The sequence below is a fragment of the Haliaeetus albicilla genome, chromosome 10 (genome assembly GCF_947461875.1).
Source record: "Haliaeetus albicilla chromosome 10, bHalAlb1.1, whole genome shotgun sequence".
In the NCBI taxonomy this organism is placed as follows: domain Eukaryota; kingdom Metazoa; phylum Chordata; class Aves; order Accipitriformes; family Accipitridae; genus Haliaeetus; species Haliaeetus albicilla.
This window is the reverse complement of record NC_091492.1, coordinates 1,761,525-1,777,340: the sequence shown is the minus strand read 5'-3', so window position 1 is coordinate 1,777,340 and position 15,816 is coordinate 1,761,525. Positions and strand designations below refer to the sequence as shown.

At 50.8% G+C, this 15,816-nt stretch overlaps 1 protein-coding gene across 4 annotated transcripts in view; it reads left to right on the top strand.

Annotated features, from left to right (window-relative positions):
- Positions 1 to 15,816, top strand: part of ACSF3 (acyl-CoA synthetase family member 3) — a 66,736-nt gene that overhangs the window by 10,848 nt on the left and 40,072 nt on the right. For 3 of the 4 annotated variants that reach the window (XM_069793280.1, XM_069793277.1, XM_069793278.1), the window contains exons 4-6: positions 4,857 to 5,011; positions 5,497 to 5,642; positions 11,010 to 11,122. In XM_069793280.1, the coding sequence (XP_069649381.1) occupies positions 4,857 to 5,011; positions 5,497 to 5,642; positions 11,010 to 11,122 (414 nt within the window). The remainder of the gene's footprint in view (positions 1 to 4,856; positions 5,012 to 5,496; positions 5,643 to 11,009; positions 11,123 to 15,816) is intronic. The other variant, XM_069793279.1, reaches the window with a different exon arrangement.

Here is a 15,816-nt window from a genome sequence, read left to right as displayed (position 1 = left end):
CTAAGGCGCTGCTCATAGCATGCTGGGGATTGCGTCTCCCATCCAGTTTCAGCTGGAGAAAGGCAATTGTCTTTTCATCCGTTAATGGGAGGCTTCAGAGGAGTAATTTTATTTCAGACTCAAAGAGGAGTCGGTGGAGGGAGGAGCAGGTCACTAGTGAATGGATTATGTTTGATCACTTCTCACAGACCTGGCTTTAAAAAGTTAGAGTTTTTCTTCCCGTCTCCCCAGATCTGCCGTCTGTCCTCAGCATCTGTTACGGAGTAATGTCTTTTGATGTGTGTAGGGAAATATAAAAAATGGAACCAGAGCCTGTCATATTTACTTATATTACCAGGTCCCAGGGAAAGCACTTGCTCCTTTCAGTATGCCTAAAGCATAGGAAGGGTTTAAAAGCTTCAGCCTGGAATGCAGAGGGGCCATCAGACTGCACTGATGAATAAATGATTAAAACCAGAGTCATGCAGAGCGCAAACAGTTTGGGGTTATAACAAACATGAGACGAAGCCACCAAGGGCCCAATTTCCCTTTGAAGAGAAGAATGTTTCTCTCTCTCTGCATATTGCTCACGAACCATCATGGCTCGGTCCTTAGCAGAGCGTAGAGCTCTCCTTGATTCTCTCCCATCTCATGTTGTGCCCGTCTGCCTTTGTTGGGGATAAACCGGTGTTGGACGTGGGTGCGTGGTCCTGCCATCCCTTTGGTGATACTGGAGAGTTCTGGGAGCTTTCTGTCCTTGGTGTTAGGCACAGGGTCTTGCCAAACGACGATCAGGCTTGGCTGCAGCCGTGTTGCTGCCTGTTGCTCTTGCAGATGCTCCGAAAATTGCAGGCGCCCTTTTCCTCCCCGGCAGTGCTGCCCGCATGGCAGTGATCGGTGCAAAACACAAACCCATCTGCCCAATCAAAAGGGAAGTAAAGGGATGATTTAGCCTTGCATTAGGGGTATTGTTACTTTTGAAAAGGTTTAAAAAAAATTCAATAACAACTGAAAATGATACAATAACTTTATAGAAGAGAGGAGCTGTAATATCTGTCAATACAGGCAGCAGCACGGGCTATCTATTATCTGTTTGTGATCTGATGGGAAAGTCCATGCTGATATTCACTTCCTTTTCAGCTTTTAGGTATTTTTGCCTGCATCTCTTCTTGCCGCCTTCTTTTCTTTTTTTGCATTAGAAGATGCCCAGATGTTGGTAGATATGGTGTTTTCTGTCTAGTTTATGGCACTGCGCATCTCCCTCTGAAGGTGAGGCCTCTGTAAAGGAAAAAAAGTTACTGCCTTTTCTCCTCTGAGCTTGTGTCTCTTGCTTCAGGTGATCTTAGCAGATATGGAGGCTGGTTGGGAAGGCTGCTGTATGGAATGACCATCTCTTGGAGCAGCTTGCGTGTTCCTCTGTCCTCATTCACCATCTTGCCATCTGTGTGCTGGAAGAAATACGTGGGAAAAATCTTACAGCTGTGTATGTTGTTTTGTACCTCCTGGCGTAATTTTTTCCTTTTTTTTTTTCTTTTCCATTTACTGATGGCAAAATCCCACTGGCCAGCCCATGGAATTGTCCAGATATGATTTTGTGCAGTGGGAGGGGAAGAAAATCAGGAATGTCAGGCTGACGGGAAGGCTGTTGGGAACAGAAGGTCTCCCACTTCTTTGCAGGCTCAGGCAGCCCTGTCCTGTAAGCCTGCCCTGGGCTTTCACTGCTGTTATGGCTGGTAGGAAGCTGTTCCCACTCTTGCTGTCTTGCAGTTAGAAAGTTTTTGTTTCTAGCCCTCGTTTATCTTAAAAGGAATCTTGGTCTATCTCCTGAACGTATTCCATCAGAAGACTGCCGCTTCCCTTGTGTCTGGTGAGCGCTCGGTGCAAAGTCCGGCAGCCCTGGCACACAGTGTCATGTTTGCCTCTGGAATCCGTGGCTTTTTAAAAGCACTTGGTGTCCTGAGGTATCAGGTGAGCAAAATAAAATGAAGTGATGGGCTGCCAATACCCTGTCCACAGGTAATTGATGTGGTGATGGTGACACATGGGATAACAGAAGAGGAGATTGATTGTGCTGCTCTAAGCCTGACGGTGTGGGAGGATGCTGTGTGCTGGAAGGGCAAAGCTGGCCTCTTGCTACGAGGCTGTCCGAGCCCTGGGATTGATTGATTAGTCCCAGGTAACGAGACTTTCCCAGATCCTTCTCTCAAACCGTGAAGTTATAGTTATAAAACAGAAATAGCTGTTACAGCTGGCTGGGCAGTGACAAGCTCTCCGGACAGCTCGGGGTCTGCGGAGGGCTTGGGGCTGCCAGCTTTGTACCATGGCTCAGTGCTTAGTACCATTAAAACACATGGGTAGGATCCAGATTTGGCTGAGCAGGAGCAGAGCAGGTGGAGAGGTTTGGCTGTCAGCAGATCACCCCGGCAGCTGGTGGCACAAATCCAAAGGCAGCTGCTTATCTTCAGGAAGGGGCTGTTACTGGGGCGAGTTGGACTGACACCGAAAAAGCTGCTCCTGTGGCTGGAGTGGTGCTAGGGAGGATTTTGTCTAGGGCAGGAGTGGAGCAGGCGTGCGAGGAAAGGGGACTCTGGGGTGCAAGAGAGATCTGCTGTGTTTTGGAGCAATGGTTTGGGTTTTTTTTCCAAATCCAAATCCGTGTGAAAATAACTGTGCTGTGTGGCCAGACTAGAAGTCTGCCTGTGCTCCTCACAGCTGCTCTGGACTTGTGAAAGCAAAAAAAAAAATCGAAAAGCAAGGATCTAACAGCCCCAAGCATCTGTCTCCCTTCAATTCTTTTGGCACAGTCCTGATCCCTGCTTTTCATCACACTTCTCTCCCTGCCCAAGGCAATGGCTCTCGGGAGCACGAGGCTGAGGAGAGCAGGTCCGTGCATTCAGCCCCTGGCTTTGGAGAGGTCCTTCTCCATCCTGGTGCCTCGAATGAGAAAGATATTGGGGGGTTGAAGAGAATAAGATCTTTGGGGAAAGAGGCTGGGAGGAGTATGGCAGGGGTTAGATTCTTTTAAATGCAATTTTGTCTATTCCAGCTTGCTTTAGGGAATCGTGCTGGTAGGTGGGGTTTCTGCAAGGAAGTGTGATGTTCCCTCTCTGGGCATGTCACCCGTCGGTCTGGGCAAGTCATGTTCCTCCTCTGCTTTCCCTGATGCTGAGGGGATCTTGCGGCGCTCATGTCCCAGCTCCGGAGGTGTCCGGGGGGTTTCCACCTTGTGCATATGTCTCGCCCCATCGAGGACCATCTCTGGGCTGGGAGGCAGCATGAAATCCCTTCTGTTTGGTGGGATGGTGCCTTTGTTGGATGTGTCCGGCTCTATTAAGAATAACAACATGGTGGCGGTGGGTTGGTTTTTTTTTTAGGAGCTGATTGTTCTGAAGCAGTGGAATGAGAGACACGGGGGGAGGCGGTGCTGGCGCAGCGAAGTAGAAAGTAATGAAATGGAGCCTGAGCGAGCGGGACGGAGGGGAAGGGGGCAGAGTGACAGCATGAAGGAGAATCACTTGTTCACCTTCAATCAATTCCTGCTTTTTCTCGCCATCGCACGCGCCTGTGTGCAGCTGAGCGTGCGCGGGCAGGGAGGGGAGAGGCGGCGCGCGTTGTCAGGAGCTGTTAGGAAATACATTTGTCAACAACGGGGCAGGGACCGGAGCGAAAGGAAAGAGGCGGCCGTCACCGTAGCCTTTAATTTATTGATGACTTTGGATCGTTCCTGTCTTGGGAAGAGCTTATCTAGGGGGAAGAGTGGCGAGGTGTGGAAGGAATGGGCCCAATTGCAATATTTATGGCTCCTTCCCGTTGCTAGCTGCTCCCAGGAGGGGCTGCTCAGCCAGGGCAGCAACTGGGGGCTCGCTTAGTCTTCATCCCCCCCCGCCCCAGCAGAGCTGGCTTCTGGAATTTGCCCCCATTTGTAGTAGCCACATGTTAGCAGGAGTCGCAGCTGAAGAACATCCATCCCAGAGGGACGGTTCCTCTCGGGAAGAGCGGGGTTGGTGTAGTGGCCCTCCTGGCTAGCTGCTGTCTCCTGGCTACAGCTGTTTTACCTGTGGTTTCTGATGGCTGATCTGAGCTCTCTGGGAGCCCGTCTCCCTGCACCTGCTCACCAGAAGATGACCATTTCCATTGCAGTGGAGTTTCACTCCCAGTTAAAGTGCGTGATATCTCTCTTCCCAGCCCTGCCAGCCATCTTAAAAGCATTTCTCCCTCAAAGGTTCAAGTCTGTGGGCTCCTACCTGTGTATCACGTTCTTTGCGTGTGGCTTAGTGCCTTTGCAAAGAAGAGCTCCCATGCTTTGAAAAGCTGGTGGCTTTGTGTAGCCTCTGAAGAGTTGTACGTGATAAGGGAATTAATTGATTCTGCCACCAGCTTACGTCTTCATGAGCAAATTCTTGGCTGTAACATGATGGTACTAAAAATGCCATTTCCATCATCTTGTGCTTATTGAGAGTGAAAGCACGTGGGTGATCCACTGGTAGAATGAGGAGGTTGAATATTGTGCTTTGGGCAAGAAGGGCATGATGAGGGTTGGGAGCCATTGTTCTGGACGTGGATGAGGTGCACACACCAGGCTTCCAGTGGTTTGTACTTTCCAGAAGTCTTAGATAGCAGAGGTTTGACTGTTTGCGACTAGCCCGGGGTGGCTTTGTTTTGGACAAGCCTGTCGCACTCCTGTACCTCAGTTGCCCCTTGCACTGTATGAAGGAGCAGTGGTGGGGCTCACTGCCCTGTGAGGCGTTTGCAGACCCCTCGCTTGTGAACCTCTTCAAAGATGTTGAGGAGTTAGCATGGACAGCGCTGACAATCACTTCCCTCTACAATTTACATTGAGGTGTATTTTTATACATGTGTGTTCCCTTCCTTTCTAGGTTTGGAAGAAGTTCCTAAGCTCCCAGGCTCCCCGTATCAGTGTCTTCATGGCAGTGCCCACTATCTATGCCAAGCTGATAGAGTATTATGACAAGCATTTCTCTCAACCACAAGTCCAGGATTTCGTGCGTGCGTTTTGCCAGGAGAACATCAGGTAGGTGAGCGATGCCCCTCTGGGCAGGGGCTGCTGGCGGCTAGCTGTCCCCACAGTGGATCTGCCGAGATTTCTTTTTAGGATCACCTCTTTGCAGTGCTGATTGTTGTGCTTTAGTGTCTGTTTGACAAGAACCAGGGTGACATTACTTACATGAGCCACTCTTGCATGGTAAAGCCAGGAGGGGTCTGCGTGCTCGTTATATGTGTCACCCTACAAACACAAGACTAAGGACTTTGTCCTCCAACCCAAGTTTGTAGTGCAGTATCTCTTTTAGGAGGCTGTCCCATCTTAATTTAAAACCCATATCGGACAGAGAATCTTCTATATGTGAAGAACATCCTTGGCTGCAGTTAAAAGGCTTTGGGGGCTTCTGGCTTAAGGTTTGCGTAGGAGCAGCCTTTATGTAACCCTGTGTCAGACTGCAAATTCCCTGGAGCAAAAGTGATCTTGGATACTTTCTTAAATGGGGTTTCATTGTGCAGGTTAATGGTATCAGGCTCAGCAGCCCTGCCTGTGCCTGTCCTGGAGAAGTGGAAGAGCATCACTGGGCACACGTTGCTGGAGAGGTATGGGATGACTGAGATTGGGATGGCGCTTTCTAACCCTTTGCATGGAGTCCGTGTCCCAGGTAGGAGTCTCTAGAGGGTGCACACTGTTTGGAGGCATTTGGCTGTGAAGTGTTCTTGGGTTTTCTCATCACAAAGAATATACGTCTAATTGCCATTTGTCATGCTTGAGGAGCAGGCTGTGGTAGGAACAATGATGCTGGCAGGGGAATTGGCCTTGGGAAGCCAGGAGGAGGCATGGGTATGTGGGAAGTGGCTGGGTTTCTCTGGGATCACTGGCCATGGTGGATTGGCAAAGCTGTGTGTGCAGAGCTCACAGTGGTGCATGCTGACCTGACCAGCTAGGCTGGTTCTGTCCGTGAGGCAGAGTCCATATTGATGCTTTATTATGTCCAAAGTGTTAATTCAAGCGCTGTGATGGGACTGCGTCTTCAGCTCCTGCTCTGTGAAATTGTATTCGTGTGTGGTGTTGACACAGGATTCCCCACGCAGCAGCTCACGTCCAACCAATCGGTACTGAACATTTAAAATAGGATGTCTGCTTACTCTTATTTTAGTGCAAGTTTCTTGACTCTTCAGGAATTAAAATTGTCACACCTCGTTGTACACTCTGGTTCTGTTCTCTCCTTGTCTTTCCTCACTTCTCTTAGGTACACTTTGTGACTCCTCTCAATATCTGTACTTTATGTAACCTAGAAATAAATTGATCTGAAACATGAAAAATATAAAATGCCCCCACCCTTCCTTTGGCTAAAAACATGGCCATCTGTCTGCTGAGCAACCCAGCCCACCACTACGCCACCTTCTCCTCCCCACATGCTGTCTGTGCATGCATGGCACCATATGCATCATCTTGGTCTCCGGTGTCTTGGGGGACCGATGTTACCCAGGGGGACTCTCCTGGGCATTGAGGCTTCCCACAGCACTCCAGTCCCATGGGATGCAGTAGCTGTGCCCCTGCAGGGATTGCACAGGGAGAGGAGAAGCCGCAGCTCCCCTGCAGTGGCTCCTCCGCCTGAGGACAGCTCAGGGACAGTGTGAAATACAAACTCTAGTTTACTTTTGCAGAGTAACTGTCGTTCCTCCACCCCAGCTCAGCCAGTCTTCCCTTCCTCCAGAAGCCCCATCCCTGCAGGCAGGAGAGGGAAGCAGGCAGGGAAACAAGATTCCCACCTGCAGGAGCTCGAGCTGTCTGTGAGCCCCACGCCACAGGGTGACGGTGCAGAGATCATTTCAATGTCCCTGTGGCCTGGTTGTGTTTGCTTTTCATTCATCTTCAGGAGGGGAAATGAGCGGAGGCTCTAGAAATTTCCCAGGAGACAAAAGGAGAACGGAAATAAGACTGAAAGTAACATGGGCAAGACAGACGTCGGCACCCAGAAGGGCAGCTCCTACTCCAGATCTGGGTGGCCGTGCTCCTGAACAGAGCTGGGGTAGCGTCCCTGAGGGTACCGGGGTCTGCAGGGGAGCTGGGGACAAATCCTCTCGTGCAGCTACAAGCAGAGGGGCTGGGGATAAAGGCTGGCTGACTGTCACTCCAGCCACTGTCCAGGGGCTCGCTGCAGCCCCAAGAGGGGAGAGAAGCATCTCACAAAGATGTGGATCAGCGAGAGACCTTACAGAAAGAAGGCTATAATTGAATAGGCTTGATTAATTTATTTCAGGAAGTGTCAGTTGGGAAGCAGATGGGTGAAGCTGAGGCATAATTTACTGGAGCTGTGAAAAAGCTTTTGATATAGTACCCCATTAGAGGCTGGGATGTAAGGTCACCAGGTACCACAGGGCATCCAGTGTGAGAGAATCAACTGAGAGTCAAATGCAATGATGGGCTGGGAACAGAGGCTGGGCAGGAGGAGGAGTGAAATATCCAGAGAAAAAACCTCAGACGGCTCTGGTGTACAGGTATACTGGTGTTAGAAGTACAGGCGGTGGTAACCACAGACTTGCACGCTGGCCAAAGCGGTTACTAGCTTTATTTTGAAAAAAGAGCGCTGCAAGCGTGACACTTTACCCCATGGGTAGGTCCAGGGATCCTCACACTTACCAGGGGATTTCTCCTGGAGTGAAAGCAGCACACGTCCTTCTCTACTGCTTCATGAGCCTCTGAGGAGAGGTCCTGGGGCTTCCCTTGCCCACTTCCACCTGCTTGGTGTGGCTGGGGAAGGGTCGAGTCCTCGGAGCCTGCCTGTCCTGCCCGTGTCACCACCGGTGTCTCTGGCAGTGTGACACGGCTCTCCACCCACAGCACAGGTCTGAAGGGGAAGGGGAGGGGGCTTTAATTTCCAGAAGAAGAAAAGATGAAAGATTTGAAAGATAAATGTTTGCTTGTATATGGTTAAAACCCTGCTTAAAATGCCTCTGTTTTCACCAGCTCTCATTCTAATCCCCCCTGGTGCTGTTACTGTGAAGGGAGATGAATAATTCATGGACGGAGAATGCCTCACTGGGCCTAATCACCACTTTAATTGGAGGTTTAGATCAGAGGCGGCTAATAGCTCCTACAGCGGGGACTCCGTGTATTGTTGACAGTGAGATCGTTGAGTGCCTTATCGTTGGCCTGTTTCAATTCTCCCAGGACACCACCGCACATAACAGCATCGAGGTCCCCAGATACCGAAGGACACAGACCGCAGGGCCAATTAAATTTATCTGGGAAGAGCTGACAACTTTTTTAAACAGAGGAGAACTGGTGAAAGAATAATAGTGTCACTCCTTCCTGACTGCAGCCTGGCTGATGCCGGCTGAGCTGACACCGCGGGCATGTTGCCAGCATTTCTTAACATTCAGGAGCCTGCAAATTGGAGAGCTGGGAGGGAGCGAGAGGGGAAGGAGCAGGGATTTGTCCCCAGTTTCCCCTTGGGGTTCTGGCTGGGGACAAAAAGAAGCCAGTGCAGAATGTCGACCCCTTTCTGATCACCCTCGATTGCGGTCTTGGTGAAGCCAGGACCTCCGGTGCCGTTCCTTTGGGAAGGGGCTTAACCTTCTGCTGACCTGTTGGAGTCAGCACGGTGTGTATCTTGACACAGCAGATGGGCCTGAGAAGCTCTAGTCATTGGTTTTGCACAAATTTTATTAATACTGTCAGGTTCGTGTAGCTCTAATCAACATTACGAGCATTTTCAGCCTTTACAGATGTTGATTTCCAAGTTTGTGATTTTTCCTAAATACCAGAAAGCCTTTTCCAGACTGAATATAAGGAAACAGCTCTCCATGAGGGACTTATTTTACACATTGGTTTTACTTTAGCCAAGTAGGAAATAAATTGATGGAGTTGTATTTTGGCTGGATCTGAAACACTGTATGGGGGACACACTGCCTTCTCTGTGTCTTCAGATTTGTTTTGACAGTGCTGTGCTGATCTTTGGTATTTTATTCTCAAGGACCGAGACTAGAAGTGAGCACTAATCATTGAGTCCTGCTGCCCCTGAATCAATTACATTTCTGCATTGAGGTCAGTAGCTTGCATACAGGGAAGAAGCATCTTCCAGGAAGACATCCATCTGATCTTGATTTGAAAGCTTCCAGAGATGGCAAGCCTGTGAGAGCCTGTAGCAGTTCATTGCACTGGTTACTGTTCCCTGGGATGAGCTTTGCAAGACTGACTTCACAGTGTCTGCCCGCTGTCCCTTGCCATGTCTCACGGGCAGGTTGGCGACTGTCTGCACAAGGCATTTTTCACACTGGAGAAAATGTTCCCATAGAAGTCTAGAAGTTGGCTTCAGCAAACTTGGCATGCAAACGTTTAGGGTGTTTTCCATGACTTGTTACTTGCTTTGAGTCCTCCTGGAGTCTACCATGGCAAGTACCAGACTGTTTAAAATACATAAATACCTCTACATGGCACCTCCAGGCACTTCTCCTGGCACGTGCTTCTCTGTCCTTACTGCAGTCCTCTGTCTCTGACTCCTGGCAGCGTCTGGCCATGAGATGAGAGCAGCCCAAGCGATGCTTGCGGTAAGAGAAGGACCTGGCTGCGTGTTGGCTGACCTGAATGCCGAAGGCAATTTCAAGCTGAACAGACACACATCACAGAACTGCCACGTCGCTTTCTGTTTATTTCTTGCCAGATTTGCTAATTGTTCGGGTAGTTTCGCTGCAATAAAATCTCACTCCCTCATAGCCCATCTGCTCTTAGCTGATCCTGCAGGGATGCCATAAATCTGGGCTACGACGACATATCTATTTCCATGGCAACTGACCAATGTAGCAAACAAAATCATGATGTCACAGATACCAGATCTCCAGGGCTTGAACAGGAGAATGAGACCAGGATAGGAAAAATGCCACTCAACCCAAATGCCTGAAATTTAGATGACAAGGGGAAGGCAGCGCTGAGCCCTGGGTCCTGCACACCCTGCTCTAAGGACTTTCCAATGTCAAGCTGATCATAGCAGAGCTAGAAAGCATCAACAACTGGAAGGTCTCCAGGGGAAAAATTGATCATCTCTTAAAATAAAGAGTACACTTACTGATTTAAGCTCAGACCTGTCCAGTTCCTGAGCCACAGGTTGCTCTGTGCTGACGTCCCTCTTCCCACTCACAGGGGATGAAAGTCACAGGCATCGTCTTGCAACGAAAGCCGTCTCGTGCCGTTGAGATGCAGAGCGAAACCTGCTGAGCCAGCAGATGCCCATGACTCCTGGTTGCTGCTGAGCCTGGAGCCCCCCTTCAGACAGAGGTCGCAGGAACAAAGCTGCCCTTTCTTCTCTGCTTTCAGATGCTCACCAAGAAGAGCATGGACTAAACCAAGGGGTGGGAATGCTGCAGGTTGGGGAGCTCTGGGTCGCAGAACCATCTTGGAGCTTAATAGCAGTCATTTGTGACACTGTGTCAGATTCCCTGGCTTTGAAAATTGAAACCTGTGGAAGAATGGTGTGGTTTTGATCTCTGCTTTTCTCCTGTGATGTTTTATATACAGTGTATTGATGTCTCATAAAACTGAGATAATCCCTTGCAATTCTCACACTGTTAAGCCTTTGCCTTCTCTGTCAGGTCCAGGCTATAGAGAAGCAGTGAGCCACTGTGGTAATCATTGTGCTCTTTCTTTTCACGTCTTTGTGTAGGTTTCATGGTGCCTTTTTTTTTTTTTTTTTTTTAAAGACAGCTTCATTACTGAGCTGCGAAGCTGTGCTGATGTCTTCAAAGACTGGCCAAGAGAGACTGTTCAGGGCTGGAGACACATTTGTTTTCCTAGGCATTTCCAACACTGCCTGCTCAGCGAACAACGGTGTATTGCACCGCAGTGACATTTGCATGCAGACATACGATGTGATCGAAGCCTTCCTGAAGGGTAACCCCCTGCTAGGAAGTTCTTTAGTGCCAGCACAGTCTGCAGATGCCATTGATAGACGAGCAGCTGCTCTTTTGCATCCTTGATTTTGTTGTTTCCCAGAGGCTGTCCACTGTTTCAGCCTTTTTTTCTGTTGTAGGTTCTGTGGGCACCCCGCTTCCAGGGGTGGAAGTGCGCATTGCCACTGAGACCTTGAAGAACGGTGGTCGTTCCTACACCATCCATGCTCAGGGAGATGAAGACAACACACAGGTAGTGCTCAGCCATGTTCTCTGCTGCTTCACTTTGTCTCATGAAAAGTTCTCTCCTCCCCAGCCCTTTGAAGCCCCAAGGACTGAGGCTTGCACTGCTGTTATTCCCAGGAACTCAGTGATGCTATTCAGAGCTTTCTCTTTCTTGTATTCTTTTTATGGGTTACTATAGCCGTGGTGCTTTATGGACTGCACAAGTGTCGTCCTTGCTGCACAGATGAACAACATCTGAGCGAGAGCACGCCCTGTGTGGGAGTGGGAGGGGAAGGCTGTGGTATGAGGGCTATGGGCTATGGTGTAAGAAGATGATACTGTGTCTGCTGAGGCTATTGATGCCCTAGAGGAAGGTGAGGAGTTAAGCAGTGCCTGGCCTTTGAAAGCCAGGACAAAAAGTTGAAGTCTACTGCAGAAGGTAAGAACAAGGAATAGAATGGAATTCAGGTAGACCCTGCTCTGATCTAAAGAGTGACTAAATATCTGCAGTCTAGAGGAGAGGATGAGTGATTTCTCACCCTAGAAATAGGGTCTGTGTTTATTTCACTGGGTTGATCAGGGGTGCAGCAGTGAGAACTGGAACTGGTGGCCTTGGAGCTTGCATTCACTTCAAAATAGTGCAGGAGGAAACCTGTCAGGTTTCCATGAAAATCCAGCTCCACGCTGAGCTCCAACCACCAAGTGATATCTGCACCAGCAGTTCTGGTATCTCAGAAGTCAGATGTCCTTGATGGTGAAGCGGTTGGGCCCCTTTCCCCATGAGCTGCCCCTGTGTTAGTATGCTGTGTGTTCCCTGCTGCAGAAGCAGCCCCCAGCCCAAGGTCCAGGGTGTCCTGCTGCCTCAGCCCCTTTCTCTCCCCACAGAAACGGCTGAACAGGGTCTGCATTCCTGCCACATCTCCTTTGCGCCCTCATTGCGGGTGCAGGTCGTGTTGCCTCCGGCAGATCAATAGCCAGGTGATGTACAGGCTCGGCTGAGTAGATAGATGCTGTATGTGTGAGAGAAATTACGCCGGCAGTCGTGTGCGTCGTGTGGGTGGGAGACAGGCAGGCATGAGATTCAACCTGAAATACGTGGCTTCACTCGTTCCTCTGGGGAAATAGCTTCTCATCTAGCCACGTACATGCCAAGGGTTTGAGAGGAGCTTCCCAGTCTGTGACAGGCTATGCTAGAGACACTGCTGATGTAAGTAGTGGTGAAAGGCTCGAGAAAGCCTTTTTTTTTTTTTCTCTAGATTATCTGTGCTGGCAACCACGTGTGTGGGTTGTGGTCAAGCTGCAGCAGGTTTCATTCTGATGCCGTAACGGAGCACTGGATCTCAGCCCAGATGTGCAAAACAAGCACAGGGGAGAGCTGAGAGGGACCACTCTGGCCAGGGATTGTGGCTTTTATTAAAAAAAAAAACAAAAAACAAAAAAAAGGGTTGCTGCTCTTTACTCTGTGTCACTGCCGTGGTGTGTTTGAGCAGTGGGCAAAGCAGGAGACCTGGAGCAGCCTCCCCGGTGCAGCACTCAACACGTAGGAAGCTGCGTCCCATTTTTATCACTTCACTGGGTGAGTGTTTTGTTTCACGGTTTTGTCCCCTCATCCTGGAGTTAGATCTTGGCCTTTTTTTCTCACTGGTGTGGAACAGAAACATGAAATACATGTCCATTTTAATAATGATCCTATAATGCTTTTTTTACCCTAAGGGATCCCTAGTTACTTTACAAATTAGGTCTCAGACACAAGAATCCCCAAAGTGCCGCTACTTCCGGCATGAAATGTGGACGTTGTTCTTCTGAATTATGAGAGGAAAAAATGCGTAATTTTTTTTTCTGCTCAATACTCCTTCCCCTTCCTTCTAGTTGTATTGAGTGACTGGAGAAGAAGGGGAGCCCAGATGACCTGTGTCTGGTGCTGGAAGCCCACCACCCCCCAGGTCTTCAGAGAGCTGAGACTCATATAACTCTTCTCCTTTCTCTGGCTTCAGGCTGCTTGAGTTTATATTTGAGGCAGAGGAATTGCCCTTTTATCCCAGCCGTTTCTCACGTACACCCTTCAGCCCCCAGCACAGGTGGCTGAGGTCCACACCGACATCTCACAGTGCTCCCAGGAGCTCCCACCAGCGCTGGCATTGGCCCCACACCCCTTGCTGATGGCTGGTTTTCAGTCATGCTCTCCCTTGGGTTTTTGTGAATGTTCTGGTGAATTCTCAAGACATCAGCTGGGGAGGGTGTGGGGAGGTGGTAGTTTGCCTCTCGGTGTTGGCCGATGGGTTGGTCCCTCTCTGAAGGGCTGTCCCCATCTCACCCACCTTGCCCCAGCTTAACTGGGAGTTTCTTCAGGCTGAAGGGAGGCAAATGGTCCCATCTGCTTCGGGCCACCCTAGCAGACAGTGCCTGGATGGGTACCTCTAGGACATCCACAGCATTTCCAGGAGCAGAGCGGAGCCGGCTGCCTCTGTCCCTGGGACTGTCAGAAGGGCTGTGGCAAGAACGGTCCCCACTCTCAGTGTGTCTTGGCACAGACGGACGCGTGGAGATGCCAGGAGTTTGGTTTTTATATGGCCTGGGTATGGAGTGTGACTTTCTATCGCATGGCCATGCTGGCGGGCAGGTGGCAGCCGTGGTGGCACGCTTCTTCTCCCAGTGACGGTGTAATTTAACTGCTTCACACCTGCAGTCGCAGGCAGAAAGCCTCACCTGCTGCCTGTTCCTGCCCTGGATGCTGCTGCTGGCACACTGTGTGCATCATGCTTCGTTAATAATTTATGTCAGAAGAGAGTACGTCAGTGGAATTTATTTAAAACAAGGAGGATCTGACAGTCCGAGTGCTCATCATGCTCCACCAGTCAAAGAAAGGTCTGGCTTTGTTTAAAATCTGCTCCCCCATGGTGGAGGGGCTGTCCCTGGGATGAGAAGATCTGGTCGGTGTCACCCTCCCTGCCTGTGCCACCCGACAGCCCTGGCGTGGCCTTTTCCTTGCCTCTTATGAGAAGGGATAAACAAATACTTTCTCACCTCCCTCACAGGAGGGCTCTGAGGCTTCCAGCATGTTGGTTGAGGGCTGGAAGGTCTGTGGTGTGGATGTGCCAAAGGCAGAGGGGTCCTGGTGGAAGGACAGTGGTGGTGGGACCAGTGGCAGGAGGCACACAGCCTTCCCAGCGCCCACTCTGCTCTGGTTTGATATGAGCATCCCCAGCCCCATCCCTGCTCTGGGCATTTCTCTCTAGTTTGGCATTGATACTATGAAAAATTACCAAATGTCATGTAATGGATTGCTGGAAATAAACACCTCGTGGCAGCCGGGCCAGCACAAGGAGCACCTGCCGTCTGCTTCAGTTATATGACTTTCAGGGCAGGGACCTCTCTCTGTGTACGGAAAGCGCAGCGCACATCTGTGCGGCTGCACAGATAATAATGAAACTGCCAAGCCGGAGCCGGTCCTGGCTGCAGCGAGGACACGGGGCCGTGGCATGGGGCAGCCGTGCTGTGGGGCGGCCATGTCCGGCAGCACGGAGGGCTAAGGACGAGCACGGTGGGGCAGATCTAGTGGGATGCTGAGCGCCCCGGTAGGCGTTGGGCTCCGAGCCATCTCTTCTCACCAGCCTCTCGGCTCCTGCGAGCAGGTGATCTTCGTGCTGGGGGTTAGGCGCATTGTCAGGGCAATCTGCAAAGCGTTCACACCTCGGCTCCGCTGTGCAGAAACCCTCCTGACTGTGAGCAGAAAGAGCGCCTGCCTTTGCCAAGGAAATTATTTGCTTAGCTGTACGGAGCCTCACAAGGTCACCGCCTTCCCCACTCGCGTCGGGCTGAGGTTTCTGCCTTCTGCCCCCTCTTGACAACAGAAGACAACAGACTTTCTCCGAACTGTTTCTTCCCCACTAACACTGTCTCTCCCATTAGATGCTGGGGCACCGCGCTGTTTCCTTTCACATCATCACCCTTTGGACATGTTTGTGCATCCTGCCGCAGTGAGATGCAAACAGGAGCTCGGCGGCATCGTGGCGGTGGCAGAGGAAGGCGTGTGGGTGGCAGGAGCGGGGAGGTGGGGAGAGTTTCTGCTTTGCCATCCGGTAAGTGCCTGAGCTTGCAGCAGGGGACTGCTGTAATTTGCAAAGCTGGTTTCTGGCACACCCTGAAGATCAATAATCTACTTAGCTGAAAGTTTGCTGGATCTCTGTTCTTCCCTTCATTTTCTCCCTTCCCTTGATGAGAGTGCTGGATTCCTTTCACGCACGTGCTCCAGCCCTCCGATCTCCTTGCAGCTCTCATGAGCTTTGTGCTCTGTTGCGTCCAGTTTGCTCAGGTTTTCTAGCTGGCTGTCATGCCGCTTCCTTGCTAATTGTTGCTGCACCTTGGGCTGCGAGCTGGTTTCCTGAGCTGACATGGAGCCGTGTGTGATCGGGCTGGCGGCCGTGCCCTGCCTGAAGCTGCATCGTCACCGCCAACACCGAAACAAGGTGCTCCAGCCTGGAGAGATCCCCCAGCCTGATGAGATCCCATGACTGCAGGGTCCGTTCCCAGCCGAGGATGCTTTGCAACCTGGTGTGAGATGAGACCTGCACCCTCACACGGTGTCCCCCACCTCCTCCCTGCGCAGGAGCGTGGTGATGCAGAGCGTGGTCCCCTGGAGAGATGCTGTCCTTCGAGCCCTCGGAGAAGTCCTTCTCCTCCCATACATCCCTGGGGAGCGGAGGTGTGGCAGTGGATGTCGGG